This window comes from Trichoderma virens (assembly GCF_000170995.1).
Source record: "Trichoderma virens Gv29-8 chromosome Unknown TRIVIscaffold_85, whole genome shotgun sequence".
Classification (NCBI taxonomy): Eukaryota; Fungi; Ascomycota; class Sordariomycetes; order Hypocreales; family Hypocreaceae; genus Trichoderma; species Trichoderma virens.
Genome location: NW_014013664.1, coordinates 75,085 through 96,030, shown reverse-complemented (window position 1 = coordinate 96,030; position 20,946 = coordinate 75,085). Strand labels below are relative to the sequence as shown.

Genomic DNA, 20,946 nt, shown 5'->3' with positions numbered 1-20,946 from the left:
TCGTGAAGGGGACTGAAAGTACCGTTTTGTCACTCATATGTTCCTCGATTCACAAAGATACACGCCCCCCTCAAGCGAATCCTTGTCGTGCAGCTTGTACCGGTACATGGCGCCCCCAATTGTGTAATTGTGTGGCCCGAAGCGGGGACCTTGGTTCGGATCAGATAATTTCTCTCGGCGAAGCGTCTCCACTAAGCGTCCGAGAATCGGCCAGCGATTATCAAGAACATACTTGGCAAAGGGGAGAACAAAAAAGACATTGCGTAAAGAGAATTGGGCCTGAAAAATGCCTCTTTATCTTTGGTCTCGGATCATCAAGACCGCTGTATTGCTCGGTCTTCGAGGTGGAGCGTCGGTTGTCCGGGGGGCCGGGATTTTCATAGCCTCACGGCCTCGGCCTCGGATCTGATAAGATGGACGCCCTTCGAGCTGCATTGATTCGGGGAATTGCGTGCTACCTACTGGATATAAACTAGGGGATCCTTTTGTTCACACCCCCTTGGGCGAATGTCCTCAACCCGCAGATGACGCCTGCTCCAACGAACGGAGCAGTCCCGCTTCACAGCTTGGCATCGATGGCAGTGACGAAGCAACAATGAACTACTCTGTGCCATTCTCTGCATTGAGGTCATCGAGTCCTAGTATCGGCGTCTTGAGGACTAGGGCAACGTTTCGGCACATCGCGGCTCAAGTAGTTTCGTCGCAACAAGCCAAGCGCTGGCGGACCACAAGCTGCACCAACAATTCATCTTTTTCCTTGCTCAACACTCAACCAAATACTGGCTATCGAAATCTCCTGAGCCCTGTCCAACTCCGTGCTCTTCACTATTTCCCCCATCTGCGTCTTGCTACCGAAAGCACTGCTATTCCAGCTCACACCATTATGGGTTCTATTCCGGAGGCTGCCCCTGTCGTCAGGGTCTTTATTGCTGGCGGCTCTTACGCTGGCCTCTCTGCGGCTGTCAATCTGCTTGATTTGGGCGATGGACTTTCACCGCGTATGGCACATGAGCAGTATACACACCATCCTAGTGTGCCCAAGGTGAATTTCCAAATCACCATTGCTGATGAGAGAGATGGATATTGTACGTCGTGCCAACATATTTGCATCACTACCAGTGCGATACGACTCAAGGAGGCTCTAATACAGTATAGATCACTTGATTGGCTCGCCACTGGCTCTGGCTGATACGGAATACGCAAAGAAAGCCTGGGTCAAGTTCCAAGACATCCCTGGTCTGCAACTGCCCAACGTCCGATTCGTCCAGGGCTCAGTGTCGAACGTTGATTGCGATGCCAAGACTGCAACTGTTGTCGACAGCACCACCAAAGAATCTGTCACTCACCAGTACGACTACTTCGTCACTGCTACTGGCCTGAGGAGGGTGTGGCCTGTTGTGCCCCAGTCTTTGACCCGGAAACAATATCTTCTTGAAGTCGAGACGCAAATCAATGCTCTGGATGGGGCTAAAGATGGAGTTGTTATTGTCGGAGGTGGTGCTGTTGGCATTGAGATGGCTGCCGAGCTGAAGCATGTGAAGCCTCATCTCAAAGTCACATTGGTGCACTCACGAGACAAGCTTATGTCATCCGAGCCGCTGCCAGACGAATGCAAGGACAAGGCATTGGATATGGTCAAGGAATCTGGCGTCGACGTGTTGATGAGCCACCGCTTGGCTAGCTCTACCAAGGTCGATTCCTCAGATGGCTCGTCGAAATACGAAGTCGAGTTTACGAATGGACATAAGATGACGGCCAGCGTAGTCATCATGGCTCTGTCCAACAGCATCTCGACGGCTTCATATCTCCCTTCGTCGGCCACTGATCCCGAAGGACTCGTCAAGATTGTTCCCAAGTATGCTATTCCCAACTTCCATATATCTAGCACCTACTTCACTGAACATTGCTAACTCTTGTGCTCCCCTCTCAAGCATGAGCTTCGAGCCCAGCACCCCCAATGCCGCATCGCACTTCTGCGCCGGCGACGTGGCCAAATGGTCAGGCATCAAGCGTTGCGGCGCCGCCATGCACGGCGGCCACTACGTTGCTTATAACATTCACCAGAGTGTGCTGCAGCATACTGCGCAACACAAGCCCAAGTTCCAGGAGTTGCAGGAGATTCCGCCCATGATCGGCTTGGCGGTGGGCAAGAATGCTGTTGCATATGGACCGGATGTCGGCGTTGTTTCGGGTCCTGAGGTTATGCAGGCGTATTTCAGGGATGATTTGGGCTGGGGAAGTAAGTCGATTCAACAATCCCTCAATTGTCTTCGTTATGCTGATGAATGATACAGTTTGCTGGGACTACATGCAGCTTGGCAGCCGGAAGGAGGATGTCAAGACACAGGAAACAAGCTCTTCATAATTAATCGAGACAACATGCGTAGAAATAGATATATCGGTCGATGGAAGAGGTTAATGGCGTTTGAGGAGTTGGCATGCTGCTTTAGATGGAATATCTACAAATAGAGTAGAATGATGAAAGAAATATATATCATAAACTTAATGATTCTTTTCCCTTCTTACAAGTCTCTTCCCTATGTACCTCTTCCCGTTATTATTTCTCTTCCAGTGTCCGTCGTGATTGCTCTTGGTCAACAAAGCAATGCGTACTCGGTTAGCAATGATACTCGTGGAATTTAAAGGAGAATCTCGCCCAGTGTAGCCTTCTACTCCGTACGTATTTAAGGTTTGCGGTATGCACTCATCCAGGGAAAAGAATTGTATAAGAATTATTGTTATTAATGGGAATATATGTAATCTATGATGCTATAATAGGCAACTGCATGGATAGAGGCGAGTGGAACAGGTTACGCTCATATGGCGAAATATCCAACTCCAACATCGCCTTTTTAACCATAGCCAACGCTTAAAAGACGGTTCCTTTGACCTGCTTGCGCTGTCTCACATCGATATCTCTCCACATTGCTACACCGACCAGAGACAATGACAGCACGGCAGTACCGGCAATCAGCATCATCTTCTGGCTATCGCCATAGGCCTGTTGAATAGCAATGCGCTCAGGAGATCCCATAGGGTAAGACAGCTGAACTTCCAAGCTTCCGTAGATTTGTGTGAGGTTTCCCTGTGCGGAATCAGGAAGATATTTTCCCAATTTTTTAGGGAAAACGGCCTGCCAGACTGCAGCGGAGACAGTAGATCCAACTGCACCACCGATAGACGAAGCCATTGCCTCTACAGCCAGCACAACCGCAACATACTGGTGAGAGGTGGCTGCCATGGCAGCTGTTTGCTCACAGATGACAATGGTACCACCAGCAAAGGCAATAAAGATTTGGCACATGATAATGTATCCTATAATTAAGAGAGAATCGTTAGCAAGACGTGTAGTTGGTATGCTGACTAAAACAAAGGTCGTAGGCTTACCAATGTTAACATCGGGCTGACGGAAGTGAATCATCAAGCCAACACCCAGAATGGTGACGGGGACTCCAAAGTAGAGGCAGATGGGCTTGAACTTTCCGGTGGTTCGAATGATGAAGCCAACCAATATGGCCCATAAACAGGAGCTATTGTCTTGTTAGCCATACAATCCTCTATGTAAGCGATAACTTATTGTCTCATACCCTATACTATAGATGTTGCCAACATAGCTGGATTCAGTCACATCCAATCCGTTGACCACCTGAAGGAAAGAAAGGAAGTAGCTGTCCCAGATGTAGAAGCTGACGAAAACAGAGGAAGCGAGGATATTGGCGCCAATGACGGTGCGGTCCGTGAGAAGAGAGTAGGGAATAAACGTAATGGGCGCAAAGAATCGCTCCCAAATGGCAAACACGATGAGAGTGACGAATCCTCCAACCAAAAGGCCGATGATGAGAGACGATTTCCATCCTTCCGTTTGGTAGGAATAGATGTTGAAGGGGAGGAGGAACATAGCCAGCCCCCCTGACAGAAGGAGAAGTCTGACGATATCAAACTCTCGGCAGTAGTGGAGAAGAGATTGCGTGAAGGTTCCCTTGCTTTCTCGCGGACGGATGACGCCGAGCTGCTTGGCCTTCTTGTTGTAGTACATGAAGAGGAAGAAGAGCGGCAAGGTGATGACCGGGGTGACGATGGCAAAGGTACCAAAACCCCATCGGAAACCAGGACCATTCAAGAAGGCGTTGGAGATGGGGCCGGCGAGCCATGTGGTGACGATATAAGGCGAGCTGCTGTAAGCGAATATGAGGCCTCTATCAACAACCCTTTGTTAGCCTTACATGTATGCAGTTTCATGTTTATGACACACGAGCGAGGGTGGCGATTGACTAACCGATTCTTCAGAGATGTTGTATCTGCGAGGAAGATTGACAGCGAGTAGTCCAAGCCGTTGTACCCAACCCAATAGAATACTTGTGCAGCGGCGTAGGTCTCGACGTTATTGCAACCAGCCATCATGATCAAGCCAAGCGTGGTAAACAAAATAGAGATTGCGTAACCCTGGGGACGACCAAAAATATCAAGCACCTTGGCCAGTGTCAACTTAAAGACACCTCCTATGATACTACTCATTACGCTGACAGTCGGCGTCAGGGAGTGCTGCTGAAAGGCGGACGTGACCCAAGGCGTAAGTGTGCCCGTCGTGCCTTGTTGCATGCTGTCGACGAAATAGATGACCCAGATCATGGCAAATGCAGTGTAGAGCGCATTTTTCGTCCAGACGGAAGTGATGGCCTCGATGTTTTGCACACCGGCCTGCGCATTGGGGTTGACGCCATCGTCCAGGTCGGAGTCTTGAGGGCCGACATTGACATCTAGATTTTCCTTTCCAGATTCGCCGCCGTCGACATTGTCGCGCTCGGGGGATTTGATGACGCCCATGACTTGAAGAATTGATGTTAGCCAACTTTGTCTGTCTAGAAGATTATCGCAAGTCAGCTGTTTCAGCGGGATGCCTTTTACTTACTGGATCCGTGGTTTGCAGCTTCAGAGCTCAGTAGTTGGCGATCCGGGCCATCGAGGTCACCCACCAGGGATAATGATGCTACTTATCAATTCAGAGGTGACGGATGAAGAAGGTTGAAGAGTTCTAGATTCTGCCGCTGACATGGATGATGAATGGGTGCAGACAGGGTTCGCGGCACTACACTAGTCGTGACTACCTACCCAACCCGTTGCTTCATGTACTTGGATATGTACAATTCGGATCCGGCACGCGGTTTTTGGAAACTCAATGCTTGTCGAAATAAATCGAGGCCAATGAGAGGCTAGTTGGGGAAGGATATGCAGCCATCAACACTCCATTGGTCTCCATCGTATTAGCATTGGGCCGAGTCGAGGAGATGCTATTCCCGTAGTCCCAACATCCATACTCTTTAGTCGTTTTAGCACTCTGACCATGTGGGAGTAAACCCGGAATGTGGCGGTTAAATCAAGTTGTAAGAAAGTACAGGAAGTTTTGCACGACTAACGGAGAGGAGGAGGAGTAAAGGCAGCACTACCTGGTCGGTACTTTGTGCCGCGTGATAGATAGAGCCGGCCAAGGGTTGCTGTTTTGTAACTGGCGCAAGGCTCCATGGATCCCTTTCGTCCAGGCTATCACTTGTATTGTTGCACTAGCAGAGACCCATCCATCAGCAATGGTATTTCCGTGCCGTAAAAGATTTTGTTGCCTCCATCGTTATCGCGACGGGTTGAACCAACGGCAATTCAATATGGTGGCCGATCCTGCTTCGGCCATGGAGAAGGTTCCTCTCTTTCGGCGCCATTCTAACCAGAAGCGACAGCAATGCAGTACAAATGGAGAAATAGTAGACTACATATGCTGCTGCTGCTGCCGAAGATCGAGGCGAAATGCACGGACTCCTCGTCAATGTTTCTCGAAGCGGGTGTCCGGCACTTGTGCGCCACGCATAGGGCAAAAGCCGCCGTTGATCTCTTGCGCGAATTCGAATTCAGCAACTTCCTAGTCCCCGGAGGACACGCAATGGTTGGTGGGGAATCTGCTAGTACAGTATGTACAGTAGTCAAGAGAAGAGACTCGGATTATCAGATCATGTATGTCCAGGGCAGGATGCTTTTAGCCGCTCCGACAACCGGCCATGCTCCAATAAAGTTATCTGATCCGCTCGAAGCGCAAGGATCGGGTGGCGCCACTCGTGCGAACAACCCAGAAACGGCTTCAGGCACGGGTAATAAGTAACCGAACTGTTACGGAATCAAAAGAGAATTTTTTACCTGGGCGACTTGGGGGGGAAACAAGGAACTGGGCCAAATATGGAGCGTCCGAGCGAGAGGCGGAGAAGGAAAACTCTGCAAGTGGGAGCCTGAGCAGATTATCTCCCTGACTGATTGATTAGATCCACTCGAGCCAACAGGGTTGCATCGCCTATCCCTCGGTGGCTGGACTCGTCTTGGCAAAGCTGGTCGACTCGTCGCTTTTTCTGCCTCTTATGGCTACTGCGTGTACTGGTGTACTGTACAAGCATAAACGTGGGACTGAGATGCAGGGGAGGGGGTGTGAGATAGAGTCGGGGATAGTGTCAGTTGGTGTTTGGGCCTATTCTCCAACTTTGTATCTCTACCTGTACTCGCACTATACCTGGCCCTACTATACCTTGAAGTCCTTAGTGGATGGTGTTTCTCCAGCTTGTATGGGACTAGGCTCAGGATACCGGTACATTCTCGCTGCGAACTGATCAGCCGTAGATCCTTCGTCATTCACGGCAGGAAAAGAAGAACCGAGCGCCATCTATAGCTCCCGAGGTCGTTTCCTCATAGCTTCAGCTGCCTCCTGTACATGTAGCAAGTACCGTGGCATACACATGCTGGAACTGGGCAAATTACGTGAATGTATGAGGCGGAAAGGTGCGGGCATGGAGTCCTTGGTCTCAAGTCTGTCGGCCGAGGTAGCTTGGCAAGCAGCCAGTTTCTTGCAGGTGAAGCTTTTACTTGTAGCTGCTGTATTAGTAGGCAAATTTGCTGTAGATGCATATAGTATTTATTTTAATTTTATTTTATTTCTTCTCTTTTAATACCAGCGCATCACTTAACCATTCGTCCTGACTTTTGACAGACGACTTACACGCCGTCCTCCTGTTACACTGTAGAGCAAAGCTACAATGGCTAATGTTTCTCTCTCGTCAATACCCCCTGATCAGACTGTGATCAAGCTTCCGCATCCCTATCATACCGAATACACTATCCAAAAGGCGTCGGCCGAACCAACCGCGGACAACAATGTTGAACACTATCGTCTAAACATCAAGCCCAGCGCCGCTTCCGGAAAGAAGCCTCCCGTAGAGCTTCACGCTTCCCACGCCGTCTTCACCGAGCCAATTGATCTCAAATCAAACGAACTGCCGCCGCATTCGAATAACAGCGCCTGGGCACGCGCCAGACGATCGCCATGCGCAACCATATCGTGGGATACTCTTAAAGAGCGTCCGACTTTGGCGCAAGCGTGGATGATACTCTATGTGCTCTTCACCACGCGATCTTCCATAGAAACAGTCAGACTTCAGCTCACTGGCGCAAACGCCATTGTCTTGGGACAGCAGCTGAAGGATGTTGTTCTTGCCATTGACCATCCGCTCCGCCCTCAAGAGCAGCCAGGGCCATCCACAACCACAGATAGTGTTGTTGTCTTGGCCTTGCGATCAACTTTCTGGCAAGGCGCTGGATCTCCTTTCGGTCCTCGACCTGTCTGGTGTCCTGAGGAGTCTTCATCATCTCTGCCCTCGTCCAATCCATTGAACTCATATCCCCTCACGCCTCTCCAGCACACAATGACAATAACTTCAGCCGGCGATCCTCAAGACCCTGACCGACGTCAGCAAACATGGCATCCGATCCGTCCCGCTAAGCCAGCTCCCGGTGCTGTTATTTACAGTCGATGGATCCCCCACCTGCAAGAGGCATTTTCGATGGTGTCGCTTGATTGGCAAGATGCCGAGCACCTGAGGCTCTTCCATGAGTGGCAAAACGACCCTCGTGTGTCGCAAGGCTGGAACGAGACGGGCACTTTGGAGCAACACCGAGAGTATCTACGAAAGATGCATGTCGATCCGCACCAAGTTGCCGTCCTGGCCAAGTGGGACGACACATACTTTGCATACTTTGAGATTTACTGGGCCAAGGTAAGACAAATAACATGACAAGTGTGTAATACACTTATAAAGAAAAATGCTGAATCAAATCTATAGGAGGATCGGCTCGGAAGCTATTATGAAGCCCAGGACTTCGACCGTGGCCGCCACTCCCTCGTTGGCGATGTCCGTTTCCGCGGTCCGCATAGAGTATCTGCCTGGTGGAGCAGTTTGATGCATTACCTCTATCTTGACGATCCTCGAACCATGTACGTTGTGGGCGAGCCCAAGGACAGCAACTCGACAGTCGTCATGTACGACCTCATCCATGGTTTTGGCCTTGATAAGTTTATCGACCTGCCGCATAAGCGAAGTGCCTTTGTGCGCTGCCACAGAGACCGCTTCTTCCAGCTCTGCCCGCTGGGCGATAACGAGAAGGCAGTTGGTGGCATGAGGATTGGGCTGGTTCCGAAGCTGTAGATCCGCGATGGAGATGCTTGATTGAATAGGTCTCTGGAATAAAATATCATGTAGTTCTATATCATTGTTTTGGATGCCAATTGCCTTTTTAGTTCAATTGTATATACAAAAAAAAAACAATATCTGCATTTTGTCAAGCAACAATAAATAAACTCCATTCTATCTTGAAATCATGCTCTACATCTATATACATGTATACTCTTCTGCCCCTTTTACAGCTTCGAAGTCTTGGCCATCTTGCTCAAAATCTCATCTCCCAACTTTGCCATCTCAAACTTGCGAATCTTGCCGCTTCCTGTAAGAGGCACATCCGCAGGCACTCCATCCTGGCCCAGCCAGAAAATATGTGCCGGTGCTTTGTGGTTGCCCAGTGTCTTGCGGACCCAATCTCTGACTTGCTGGTCGGTAAGTTTGTTGCCGTTATCGCCCAGCTCAACAAATGCTCCAACAACCTCCCCATAGTGTTTGTTCTTGAGGCCGACTACGATGGCGCGCGAAATGGAAGGGTGGGCCATGAGACGCTCTTCGATTTCTAGGGGATATATGTTCTCACCACCTAGAAAATGACGGTTAGAAATAGATGCCGTTAAACAGGTCATAAGTTTCATCTTACCTCTGATAATAATATCTTTAAATCTTCCTGTGATGGAGCAGTAGCCCTCTTCATCAAATACCGCTTCATCTCCCGTATGCAGCCACAGCACTCCCGCCGCATCCCGAACCATGGTCTCATTAGTCTTCTCCGAATTGTTCCAATATCCAGCCTGTAGCTGATATCCAGCCATACAAAGCTCGCCTCTTGTGCCAATCGGTACAATGTTGCCATCGCGATCAACAATCTTGGCCTGTGCGTGTGGCATCAGCGTCCCAACCGTCGTCAATCTCCTTGAAATGGCATCGTCGGTGAAGGCATTGAAGCATGTAGGAGAAGCTTCCGTGAGGCCGTAGCTGCTAGTAAACTCAGTCATGCCAAAGCGATTCACCAGAAGCTCCATAAGATATCGTGGAACGGGAGCGCCAGCAATGATGCCGGTGCGGAGCTTGTCGCACTTAAAGTTGGCCGGGGGCTCCGCTTGGAATAAAGAGTCAAACATGGCAGGGACTCCGTGAATGGCAGTGCATTCTTCGTCGGAAATGGCCTTGAGTGTTGAAGGAATGTCAAAGACCTCTGCTGGGTAGACAATCTTGCCGCCGTGAGTAACAATGGCAAGAAGTCCGAGGACAAGGCCGAAGCAGTGAAAGAGAGGTGGCGGGCAGCACAGAACGTCTACATGGGTAAGTCGCATTCTATCACCAATGAATCGAGAATTATTGACCAAATTGCTAAGCGCAGAGAATGAAAGTTAGTATACGTATCGCTGGGAGGAAGAGAGCAGGATTGGACATACTGATGCGTTAGCATTGCCGCCTTTGGCAAACCCGTTGTGCCGCTGGTAAACTGCAGATTGACAACCTGGTGAGGAAGAACCTTGCTCATGGCCTTATACAGCCTCTCGTGGCTTTGCCGAGAACCCTCCTTGACGAGCTCATCATAAGTTGGGTAGTTGCCGCCCTCCCCTCTCAGCATGACAACCTTGATGGGAGAAGCCTCATTGTGCAAGTCTCGCAGCAGCGCCGTGTTGTCCGTCCGTCCAATTGTGCGCGTCACAAAAAAGACCTTGCAGTCGGAAAATGTGAGGCCGTATTTCGCTTCGGTCGCCGTGTAAGTGTTGTTCAAAATGACGAGGATGGCACCGATCTTAGCGACGGCAAAGAAGACTGCGGCATATTGCTCGCAATTGCCAGCCATAATGCCAACACGATCGCCGACGCCAATGCCCATGTTGAGCAGAGATTGGGCCAGAGCCGAACTTTGCTGGTTGAGTTCGTGATATGTCCATCGCGCGCCTGTCCATGGAATAACAAGGCACTCTTTCGTGCCATATTGATAGGTTTGGAGCTCGAGGAGCTCGCCGAGAGTTAGATCGACGAGGGGAGGATCAGATGGACCATGAAGTAAAGAAAGCTTCTGCGTGGACGGTGCAGGATCTGGCTGGATTGTTGTTGGTTCGGCCATCTTGGCAAATCTCGAGGGACTGGAATGCGAAAAGCTCTATTGTTGCAGCTTCCTCGAAGATTTCATTGACTATACAAAATAATGGGCACTACAGTCTTCTATTTGCAGCTTGACATCTCTCCTACGTAGCCGAGGAACTGCTGAATTAGTTGATCAATTCCATCCCGTTTGTCACTTCAAGACCCACTGCAAGTCCGGCTATTTCACTCCAACTAAAGCCTAGCAAGTCGTGTAGTATGCCATATTGATCCGAGGACATGCCAAGCTGAAAAGGTTCCTCTAATTCCAGGAGAAGCTGAGCTCCCACTCTTTCGAAGCAAGGCCCTCTCCTGCTGTCAGGGCATCCGAGAATTGCCGAGAACAGAACCAAGTGCCAAGTCCCCAGGCGGCGTTTCCGCGGCATCAAGAGTCATAGATCCTGTAATCAGATGATCTGATAAGATTTCATCATGGCAGAGAATCAGGGAGATCCACTTGACTCGTGAAACCACCGTCTTTGCGCCGTTGGAACATAGGCACGAAATACCGAAATCGGTCTGGCCCTTGCATTCGTTAGCACAATGAGGGAATTGAGAGACACATGAAAAATTTTTCTTATCAGATCTTTCTAGCTCAAATCCGTAAAGTGGCCGTCGCTACAGGCAATGTATTTGTACATGTGCCTTGTGGATGGTGGACAGGGGAAGGGGTGTAGGTACGATAGCCGCTGCTGGCATGTGAAGGCCGCTACTTTACCAAATGAGGATGCTGGGAGGATGGCAATTAATGTGCATAATAGTATCCGCAGGTGATGAGGTGATTTTAATGTATAATTGCTCAAATATGCTTGGCACTGCGCAAGTCGTTTTTTGCTGAAGCAGGATCTGCCGTTGGTTTGGTAGGTAGTTTTCAAATGGATGGATAACAAATCGACACTTTGGTGTATTCGCTATTCGTCCTGACATTGCCATCCATATTCATACTCAACTTGCCTCAGCATTTACGCGTAAAAGATACAATAACAAAACATGTGTCTGCCTTCTTCTACAAAAATTGCTGCGTATGTGCATGTACGTAATCGTGGCATCGTGAACAACTCCATCTTCCGTATTCGCATCGCCATGCTACATGCTACGGTGCTATAACCAAAGTACATGTACACTGCACGCACCTTTTTCCCCCATCCTCCACCACCTTCGCTACACAATTTCTCTCCTTCTTCCAACTCTCCACTCTCCACCCAGCTTCGACGCGCAAAACACCAATCAACTATCGAGATGATGAAAAAAGTTATCAGATCGTCCCAAGACCCAGCTCTAGGCTAATTGCGCTCCACTCACAACCCTGGATCCCCCCACCAGTTTTTATCTGATCCGTCAATTAGGCCCCAAGGGGAAACAGGTTCCTTCGACGTACCACCAAGTTCTCTGCAAAACAGACCCCCTCACGGTACTTTGAATGGGTCAAGATCCTTGTCATGCGTCGACGATAGCCGCACCCCTCGCTTTGAAACGTGCACTTGGTTCACGCTTCCATGTTGAAGCTTGGGGCAACTGCCGTCGTCTTGCTGGAGATGGGGTCAAGCTATGATGATTTACCCGAGAGGGTGCATGCCGTACGAGAACTGGCTTGAGTAGCTGGGATTGATGAGGGCAGCTGCTTTAGCTCCGAGGCGGCGCGGCGCGGGCATCGTCGGAGGCGGGAAGTGACAGCATCTGATGATGAAGAGAGGCATTTGCTTGTGTGTCCTGGCTCTGGAAACCAATGCTGAACAACGGATCCCCACGCATTTCCTTATATCGTCGAAAAATTCAAACTTGACTATCGCTATTGATGTAAACCTTACGACACCATCAAATCACGTCCAAGCAAACCAGCCGCAATGGCTATCGATGGAGACGGAAATGGCTATACCAGTTCAACCAGTCTCGCAATGGGCCCGAGTGCGAGCCCCGAAGAGTTGAAGAAGCCAACGGCTGAGCAACAGACTGGAGCACCAGCGAACGAGAACAGCATGGCTAGCACTGCCGACCTCGAACAGCTGTGGGTGTGGAATCAGCATGTGCCTACCTATATACAACGCTGCATGCACGATATTATAGCAGAACAAGCTCAGCAGCAGCCTGAGAAAATCGCTGTTGAATCTTGGGATGGAAGTTTGACATACAAAGAACTGGACAGCCTATCATCACAGCTTGCTAGGCAGATTCTACAGAGGAATGCGGGAGCCGGTAGCAGAATTCCGCTATGCTTCGAAAAGTCAATGTGGACTGTTGTTGCGGTTCTGGCAGTCATGAAAGCCGGTGCAACATTCTCCCTCACAGATCCAAGCCAGCCAGTTGCACGACTACAAACAATAGTCGAGCAGACAGGGGCAAACCTCGTCATCACCTCCGTAGCTCAGAGCGAGTTGGGCAGAGAGATATCTAGAGTGGGAGGCCAAGTTATTGCCATATCTCGGGACTACTTTGATGGTATCAAAAATTCCGACTCGGAAAGTGCCTTGCCTCACGTATCTGCAGAAACGCCAATGTACATTATTTTCACTTCCGGAAGCACAGGCAAGCCAAAAGGCGTCGTCATTACCCATTGCAACTATACCAGCGGTGCGATTCCCAGAGCAGAGGCTGTTGGTTACAAATCGACTTCCCGTTGTTTCGATTTCCCATCTTACGCTTTTGATGTAAGCATCGACTGCATGCTGTGTACACTGGCAGCTGGAGGACAAATATGTGTGCCGTCAGAGGAAGCCAGGATGAACGATCTCAGTGGCACCATTCGACAGAGTAAAGCCAACATGGTTCACATGACTCCTTCCGTCGCCAGAGTCTTAGATTCCGACATTATCCCATCTCTGGATGTTCTAGGTCTTGGTGGTGAGGCGGTGTCTGCGAGTGATGCAGCGGCTTGGAGTCAGCACACTAGTTTAATTATTGCATATGGACCATCTGAGTGTACCGTCGGTTGTACCATCAACAATACGGTTACCATCTCGACGGGTATCGGCAAGGGTGTTGGCGGCGTGACCTGGATTGTCGATCCTGAGGACCACAACATTCTCATGCCTGTTGGAGCTGTTGGAGAACTCATCATCGAAGGCCCAGTGGTCGGTGTCGGCTACCTCGGCGAACCGGAAAAAACAGCAGAGGTCTTTGTTGAAGACCCATCATGGCTGATTTCCGGCTACAATGCCTTTCCCGGGCGACCTGGCAGGTTGTACAAAACCGGTGATCTTGTGCGATATGAAAGCAACGGCTCCGGCTCCATTGAGTTTGTGGGCAGAAAAGACCAACAGGTAAAGCTTCGAGGCCAACGAGTCGAGCTCACAGAAGTTGAGCATCACCTACGGGCCTGTTTGCCAAGCGGGATCAAGGTTGCAGCAGAGGTGATAAAGCCAGAGAATGGAGGTGCACCTTCGCTTGTGGCATTCCTTTCAGAATCCATCTCTACCGGGGCCTCTGGAGTTGATCCGACCATCGTGGATCCTTCATTGGAGCTTAAAGCTGCCCTGGCGACGGTCAATACAGCCATGGGAGCCAGGGTGCCACGATATATGGTCCCAGCAGCATTCGTGACTCTTCAGCACATGCCCTCGTTGGTGTCTGGGAAAACAGATCGGAAAAGACTGCGTGAGATTGGGGCCGCCATACCGCGAGATGTTTTCAGCCGAATGCAAGCAACCGAGACCCAGGAGGAAGAAGATCCAGAAACTGAAACGGAGAAGAAGTTGCAACAGGCATGGATCAAAGCCCTCGGGTCAGACGCAAATATCTACAGGCAGAGCAACTTTTTTGCCTTGGGAGGTGACTCTCTGCGTGCCATGAGACTCGTGGTGACCGCTCGCGAGAACGGCATCGCCTTGACGGTTGCTGACATTTTTACGAATCCAACACTCAGTGGCATGGCTTCAAAAGCCACTCAGGTCTCAGAATCGTCTGTAGATGATATCCCTCCCTTTTCACTACTAGAGAAAGATTGGGATCTAGAAAATGCACGAAACGAGATGTCCGCTCTCTGTGGCGTTGAAGCCAGCGCTGTAGAGGATGCGTATCCGTGCACTCCCCTCCAGGAAGCCCTCATGGCCTTGTCAGCCAAAGTCAAGGAAGCATATATCGCCCAGAGAGTCGTTGAACTCAAAGATATCGCCACGGCTGAGAAACTTATTGAAGCTTTCGATATCGTACAGCAAGATAGCTCCATATTGCGCACAAGAATCGTGCAAATTCCTGGGCGCGGACTTGTACAGGTTATTATCAAGGAGAAGCTGAATAAGTTCTTAGGTACCAATCTCGACGAGTACCTGGTGAATGACAGAAATGATGCAATGGAACTAGGCAAACCTCTTGTCCGCTATGCCATTATCGATGATAGCACCACAGGAAAGGTCAGCTTTGTGCTTACCATCCATCACGCATTATACGACGGCTGGTCTATGCCCCTGGTTGTTGATCGGGTAAACAAAGCATACAGCAATCAAACATCATCGCGACCAGCAGAGTTCAAACACTTTATCAAGTATCTGTCGACTATGGACATGGATTCTTCTGCAAATTACTGGAGAGAACAGCTTTCAGGAGCCAACGCCTCCCAGTTTCCACCTCTACCATGGCAGGGGTATCAGCCACAGTCCGATTCATTGCTAGAGCAATACGTTCCTCTCGAAGACGGGAAAGCTTCAAATGCCACCACTGCTACAATCATTAGAGCGGCTTGGGCTCTCGTAGCATCGCAATACATCAACAGTACCGATGTCATCTTCGGAGAGACGCTGACCGGTCGAAATGCGCCTGTTGTTGGGTCCGAGGAGATTGAAGGACCAATGATCACAACCGTTCCCGTGCGTGTCCAAATAGACGGAGACTTACATGTTTCGGACTATCTTCAAGGTATTCAAGAGCAAATAGTGGACCAGATTCCCCACGAGCATTTTGGCTTGCAGCACATACGGAGACTCAGTCCTGATGCTTATGATGCATGCGAGCTGCGGACAGGCCTGGTGCTTCATCCAAGCACAGACGATGAGCCAGCTTCGTCTGAAGATCTCCCTGCAAGCTGTCTTGTCCCAGCAGGAGACGCAGAGGCTGCTCAAGAAGCTCTCAAGTTCAACACATATGCTCTCATGCTCGTCTGTTCAATAGATCCGCGAGGATTCCTTATAATGGCCAGTTTCGATTCCAAGACTGTCTCAGTTCCTGTAATGCAAAGAGCTCTGGACCAGTTTAAGCAGATTGCACAATTGTTGTACAAGGAAAGCTCATCCACTCTAAGGAGCCTCCAACCGTCGTTGACTGATGAGAATACTAAAGAGCTTCGGGATACAATGCTCACTGCAGATATTAGTGACGCAGCAACAGAATTTGTTGGCATTCAAGCAGCCTATGTCACGGATTCCAAGGACCCAAACAGTCTTGTTCCGGTGTTCGCAGTTGGTGAGCTGATCGTTCAACACCCAGAAGAATTGTCCACTTTGACAGAAATCTCTCCTCCAACTTGGCTGGAGGCGACTTCCAGCTCCACGGCCCTCTCACAGGGAAGATTCTACAGGACGGGACGATTAGCTAAATACGACTCAACTCAAAACCCCGTCCGCATCAAATTGATGGACTCTATCAGCGAAAGGAATGTACAAGCGTCCCAAGCAGTAGTGACCAAGAGCCGGATATCAGCGAGTTCCAGCAGGCAGCGCAAGTTGCGCAGTCTGTGGGCCCGCGTGCTGCGTCTGAGCGAAGAGGATATCGGTCTAAATGATGGATTTTTCGTTCTCGGCGGTGATTCTATTGGGGCTATGAAGCTTGTGTCAGAAGCTCGGCTGGAAGGAATCAAATTGACCGTGGTCCAGATATTCCAGAAGAGAACGCTGTACGAAATGGCAAATGCCATGGAAGAAGTCGAGAAGCCAACATCATCTACAGACGGCGCCGCCATGGAAGAACAGAAAGTGAAACCATTTTCCCTGCTCAGTCTACAAGACGAGGAGGACAAGTTGCGCTTCGTCAACGACATAATCGCTCCTCAGTTGGCCGATTCGACTTGGCGTATCACCAATGTTCTTCCCACGCGTCCCCTGCAGCAGATTGCCGTCAGGGGCACAACTCAGCTCCCGCGCTTCTCGGCGCGATACGAGATCATGTATTTCGACAACGTCGTGAATCGTGGAAAGATGGTAGAAAGTTGCAACCAGCTCGTCGCCCGCAACGAGATATTGCGCACCGTCTTTACAGAGCACCAAGACGAAGGCTATGCCGTTGTCCTTGAAGAACTGGTGCCCTCGTTTGTCGAATACGCCATTGACGGCGACATCGAGGCATTTGCTAACCAGCTGTGTCGTCTGGATGCTATGACTAGATTGCCGCTTGGATCAAGTTTCGTGAAATGGTTCCTGGTTGAGTCGACCACCGGCCAGTCATGCCTCATCTTCCGCCTCTCGCACGCTCAATACGACGAGATATGCCTCCCCATCATGCTACAGCAGCTCTCGGCTCTATATCAAGACGAGCCAGTCCAGGAAAGCGTGCCGTTCTCCTCCTACGTCCACCACGTCCTCGGCCGTAATCTGCCCGAAAGCATCCCTTACTGGACAGACCTTCTTTCCGGCTCGTCCCTGACAATCCTCAAGCCGGACATCCCCGTCCAGAAGCGAAACCACTTTGCCATCCAACACACCGTCGACATCTCTTCGCGCCTCCGCGACATCACCGTGGCTTCTCTCCCCACCGCAGCATGGGCGCTGTGTCTCGCCCGTCGCCTCTCCCTTCGCGACGTCACGTTCGGCGAAGTCGTCAGCGGCCGCAACATCGACTTCCCGCACGGCCCAGCCAACGCCATCACCGGCCCCTGCTGGCAATACATCCCCGTCCGCGTGCGCTTCCCACCAGGATGTACCGCTTTGGAAGTCCTCTCTGCCCTGCAGCATCAGCACATCGCCAGCTCTGCACACGAGGGCGTCAGTCTTAGCGAGATAGCCACCCTGTGTGGCACCAACTGGCTACGGCCCGACGGCCCCAAAGCGTCGGACCTGTGGTTTGATTCCGTCGTTCATCAGGATGTCGAACACGTCGAAAAACTGGCGTTTGCCGCTGCAGGAAGCGGTCGCTTGGAGACGGTGTATCCGCACGAAGAGCCATTACGCGAGTGGAAGATCCAAGCCTTTGTTCACGACAACAGCAACAAACTCACGTTGGAAATTGTAACTTTTGAGAGCTGGGGAGGATTTGCCAGAGGGCTGCTGGATGATTTGGTCGCGGCGGTGGCAACCCTGCTGAAGAATCCTCATGCCAAGCTATTCGAGAATGAATCAGAGTAGTGATGCGATGTGTATATATTATTCACGTAGGTATATTATAGGTCACAGGAAACAAAAAAAAAAGAGACGCTGAGAAGAGATATTTGAAGCCCCATACCAACTATGCAACGCCGAGCGAAAATGCAAAATCCATACACCAGCTTCATCGCCCTCCTACCCGTATTTTCAGGAGGGGATTATAAGTAGAATCGCTGCTCACTCCCGGTATAAGAGAATATTCGTTCATCATAAAAAAAAATGTAAAGAAAAAGTCCATGAGCAGCGGAAGCCATCCAATCCCTTTTCTTCGCCAAACCTATACGCTTGAGTGGGTATATAAGACAGACCTCACCAATACAGTGTCTGCATGTCATAAACAAAAAGCACCCCCAGGCATTATACCAAAAAGGCAATTTCCAGTTTCTCTAGACGCCGCTGCCTCCCATTACATCTTTTCATGTCCTAGGCCATTATACAATAGTCGAAGTCATCATCTCCTCGTCGGGCGCCAGCCATCGGACCTTATATGTCCTTCGAAATGTGACGATCAATGGTGTTGGCCATCCGGTTGTGCCCCCAAACCAAGCACTTTTTGAAGGCTTTTGCGAATGCCCATGCCGGCGTGATATTCGTCGTCCTTATCGCGGCCAAGCAGCCCAAAGCTCAGTCTCCGCGCAGTAATGCCGACAGAACCCCCTGTGGTTGTCGATGCCTTCTTAGCCTTCTTACGCCGCATGGCAACGACAATGGGCTCGGGAGCCGATGGTTTGGGAGGCCATTCGCCGTCACGTTTCCATCCTGTAACGCAAGAACGAATCATATCCGCTAGGTTGATCGGGCATGACGGTTGTAAATTGTTGAGAATGACCTTATCATAGAGGCTAAGATAAATCGCAGGGGTGATGGAAGCTCGGAATGAATTGTTGGGAGGTAGGATGGGGGGTGGGATAGGGAGCAACGTCTGAACTGGTAACAAGCGATCGGAGACGCGGTCAGAGTCCCTAGAGCCTTGCTTGCTCATGGATGAGATGTCGGATATCGTGCCTGTAGGGCTATTTCCAAGCGGGTTCGGCTCGATCAAAGCCGCCGAAGGTGGTGATCCTGAGATGGAGCGGCGGAAGAAAAAGCGCCGGGGAGAACGAGGAGACACGGGTGGTGAGGAGACTGGTTTGCTGCGCACGCGAACGGTCTTTGCGCCGGTCCAAGCGTTTCGCCGTGCCTCGAAACATGCCAATCCCTCATTCCACGTCATTTCATCTCTAGCAGCTCTCCGGCGTTGAGCTCGCTTCTCCAAGATCGAGATTTTGGTGGCATTATCGGTGGCCTCGAGCTTGTCCAGAGAAGTAATGGCAGCCTCGTCGTCAGAAAGGTCAGAATACCATTCCATGCGGGGACGGTAATTGACAGCATCTTCTGATACAACGCTATAGATTGAATCCGTATCGTCGTCGTTGTCGTCGTCGATGTCTTCATGATTCGAAGGGTCCTCGCTCAAATCATTGCTATCAACAGCGTAGCCAGCATCCTCAGAAGCCTGATCTCGCATATCTTTGGCCGAATCGACCCTAATTGCTTCAGGTTCTGAATCCTTTGCGGTAGAATTCCTTGGTTCATCCGAATCAGAAGGCCTCTCTGCGGTTTTCTTTTCAGACTTGCTGACCGGGGGCCACTGAAAGCCCCAGTTGGTCCTGACCTTGGCGGCTAAGTATCGTTTGATAGCATCCTTCTGCGCGTACTTGTCTTTGCTGAGCAGGTCTTCAAATTCGGGAGCAAGCCAAGGAGGTGAGTTTGCTGATTGATTTCGCGACTGAGGACTCTGTCCACGCAGTCTAGACAAAGGGGACCGCGGCCCTTTGTAAAAGTCTGAGAAGATCATGGCTGTGTCAGGATCTGCAGACGAAGAGATGGCCTCTGGAACTGAGAAGGCCGGTAGTAAAGAGGTGGTGTGGTCTTCTAAAGAAGACGGCGGGTGCCGTTGACCGAGACTAGTATCGGCAGTGAGATCTGTAGTGTCTAAGAGATCGGGCAATAAGACGTCAGCACCTTGTTATTATCAACAACGCATCTAACGATATTCATCCAAGCGAAGGGGCAGAGCCAGGGTCATGGCGGAGGCGGTGTAGATTAAAATGACAATAAGCTGTATTGGCGACGCAACTAGTGCTGAGTGCCGAAGTTTGTGATGGAATCCATGAAAACAGAAGTCGTTGGGGGAGAAAAAGGTTTGGAGTATCATGCAATGTGGTGAGACGAGCTGATGGGGGGCAGCAGTAACAGCACAAGCACACTAAGCTTGGACGTTTTGCTACTGCTGAGGGTTCTCGTGGTACTAACCTCCACTACCTGACGAGCCAAAGCATCATCCGATGGTGTAGCTACGACCAAGGGTAGGAGAGAGATATGTTGCCAAAGTAGCAGAGAAAGACTATAATGGATAATATGACGAATGTGTGTGTAAAAGGAACAGGGAGTGGAAGTTATAAGAGAAACAAGAGAGGACGGGTGTGAAAGGATTAAGATTGAGACCTAGGTCGAGAAAGCAGGAGATTTAAAAACAAGTGAAACAAATAAACACGGATGGGACAACAGGAAGTAGCTGGAGGTGAATCCGGGCTCACGTCGTTGTCTCCCAGGTACTTCAGGTACCAGCCGTGAATCCTTGTACCACTTGAGTACCAGCTGATGCAATGTCTCGGGAGGGGAGGAGTTCGTAGAAGTGCCACATTGACATGTCAAACTAGACATTGGTACAACGGTTGTCGCAACAAATGGTGGCTTGGAAACACTAAAGCTTAAAAGCATGCAAAAGCTGGGCAAAAGCTGGGCAAAAGCTGGGCAAAAAAAAGAGACAGAGACAAGTCTTGTGCATCGAGGAAGGATCAGGATTGGGATTGGGATGAGGATCTCAGGATCAGGAATGCGAGGCCCCACGGCGGTGGGCAAGACAGGAGGTGGGACATGACGGATTGGCCGTTGTTGTTTTTGTTGTTGTTGGTATATAAAAGACGAGGCTTTGCGCCAACTCACCGTTTAAAAGTGGCTGTTGTTGGACAGATGACGAGGGGACATTGCTGTAAGTCGCAGCTGCAGAGGAGGCAGGAATGACGGTATCGCTGGTG

At 50.3% G+C, this 20,946-nt stretch overlaps 6 protein-coding genes across 6 annotated transcripts; 3 read left to right on the top strand and 3 right to left on the bottom strand.

Annotated features, from left to right (window-relative positions):
- Positions 1-883: 883 nt before the first annotated feature.
- TRIVIDRAFT_44141 (uncharacterized protein) lies at positions 884-2,365 on the top strand (the record flags this gene model as incomplete). The annotated part of the gene is made up of 4 exons (XM_014097411.1): positions 884-1,085; positions 1,156-1,855; positions 1,932-2,239; positions 2,295-2,365. The coding sequence occupies 4 exons, from the start codon at positions 884-886 to the stop codon at positions 2,363-2,365; spliced, it is 1,281 nt and encodes a 426-aa protein (XP_013952886.1).
- A 504-nt stretch (positions 2,366-2,869) lies between these two features.
- Positions 2,870-4,824, bottom strand: TRIVIDRAFT_43838 (uncharacterized protein; the record flags this gene model as incomplete). The annotated part of the gene is made up of 4 exons (XM_014097410.1): positions 2,870-3,315; positions 3,388-3,530; positions 3,588-4,196; positions 4,277-4,824. 4 exons carry the CDS (start codon positions 4,822-4,824, stop codon positions 2,870-2,872), a joined length of 1,746 nt encoding a protein of 581 aa, XP_013952885.1.
- A 2,240-nt stretch (positions 4,825-7,064) lies between these two features.
- Positions 7,065-8,510, top strand: TRIVIDRAFT_44039 (uncharacterized protein; the record flags this gene model as incomplete). The annotated part of the gene is made up of 2 exons (XM_014097409.1): positions 7,065-8,081; positions 8,148-8,510. The coding sequence occupies 2 exons, from the start codon at positions 7,065-7,067 to the stop codon at positions 8,508-8,510; spliced, it is 1,380 nt and encodes a 459-aa protein (XP_013952884.1).
- Positions 8,511-8,722: 212 nt separating this feature from the next.
- Positions 8,723-10,566, bottom strand: TRIVIDRAFT_44194 (uncharacterized protein; the record flags this gene model as incomplete). Its single annotated transcript, XM_014097408.1, has 3 exons — positions 8,723-9,066; positions 9,124-9,833; positions 9,899-10,566. The coding sequence occupies 3 exons, from the start codon at positions 10,564-10,566 to the stop codon at positions 8,723-8,725; spliced, it is 1,722 nt and encodes a 573-aa protein (XP_013952883.1).
- Positions 10,567-12,559: 1,993 nt separating this feature from the next.
- TRIVIDRAFT_44273 (non-ribosomal peptide synthetase) lies at positions 12,560-17,848 on the top strand (the record flags this gene model as incomplete). Its single annotated transcript, XM_014097407.1, has 1 exon — positions 12,560-17,848. One exon carries the CDS (start codon positions 12,560-12,562, stop codon positions 17,846-17,848), a length of 5,289 nt encoding a protein of 1,762 aa, XP_013952882.1.
- Position 17,849: 1 nt separating this feature from the next.
- TRIVIDRAFT_172349 (uncharacterized protein) lies at positions 17,850-20,946 on the bottom strand (the record flags this gene model as incomplete). The annotated part of the gene is made up of 2 exons (XM_014097406.1): positions 17,850-19,840; positions 20,855-20,946. One exon carries the CDS (start codon positions 19,701-19,703, stop codon positions 18,375-18,377), a length of 1,329 nt encoding a protein of 442 aa, XP_013952881.1.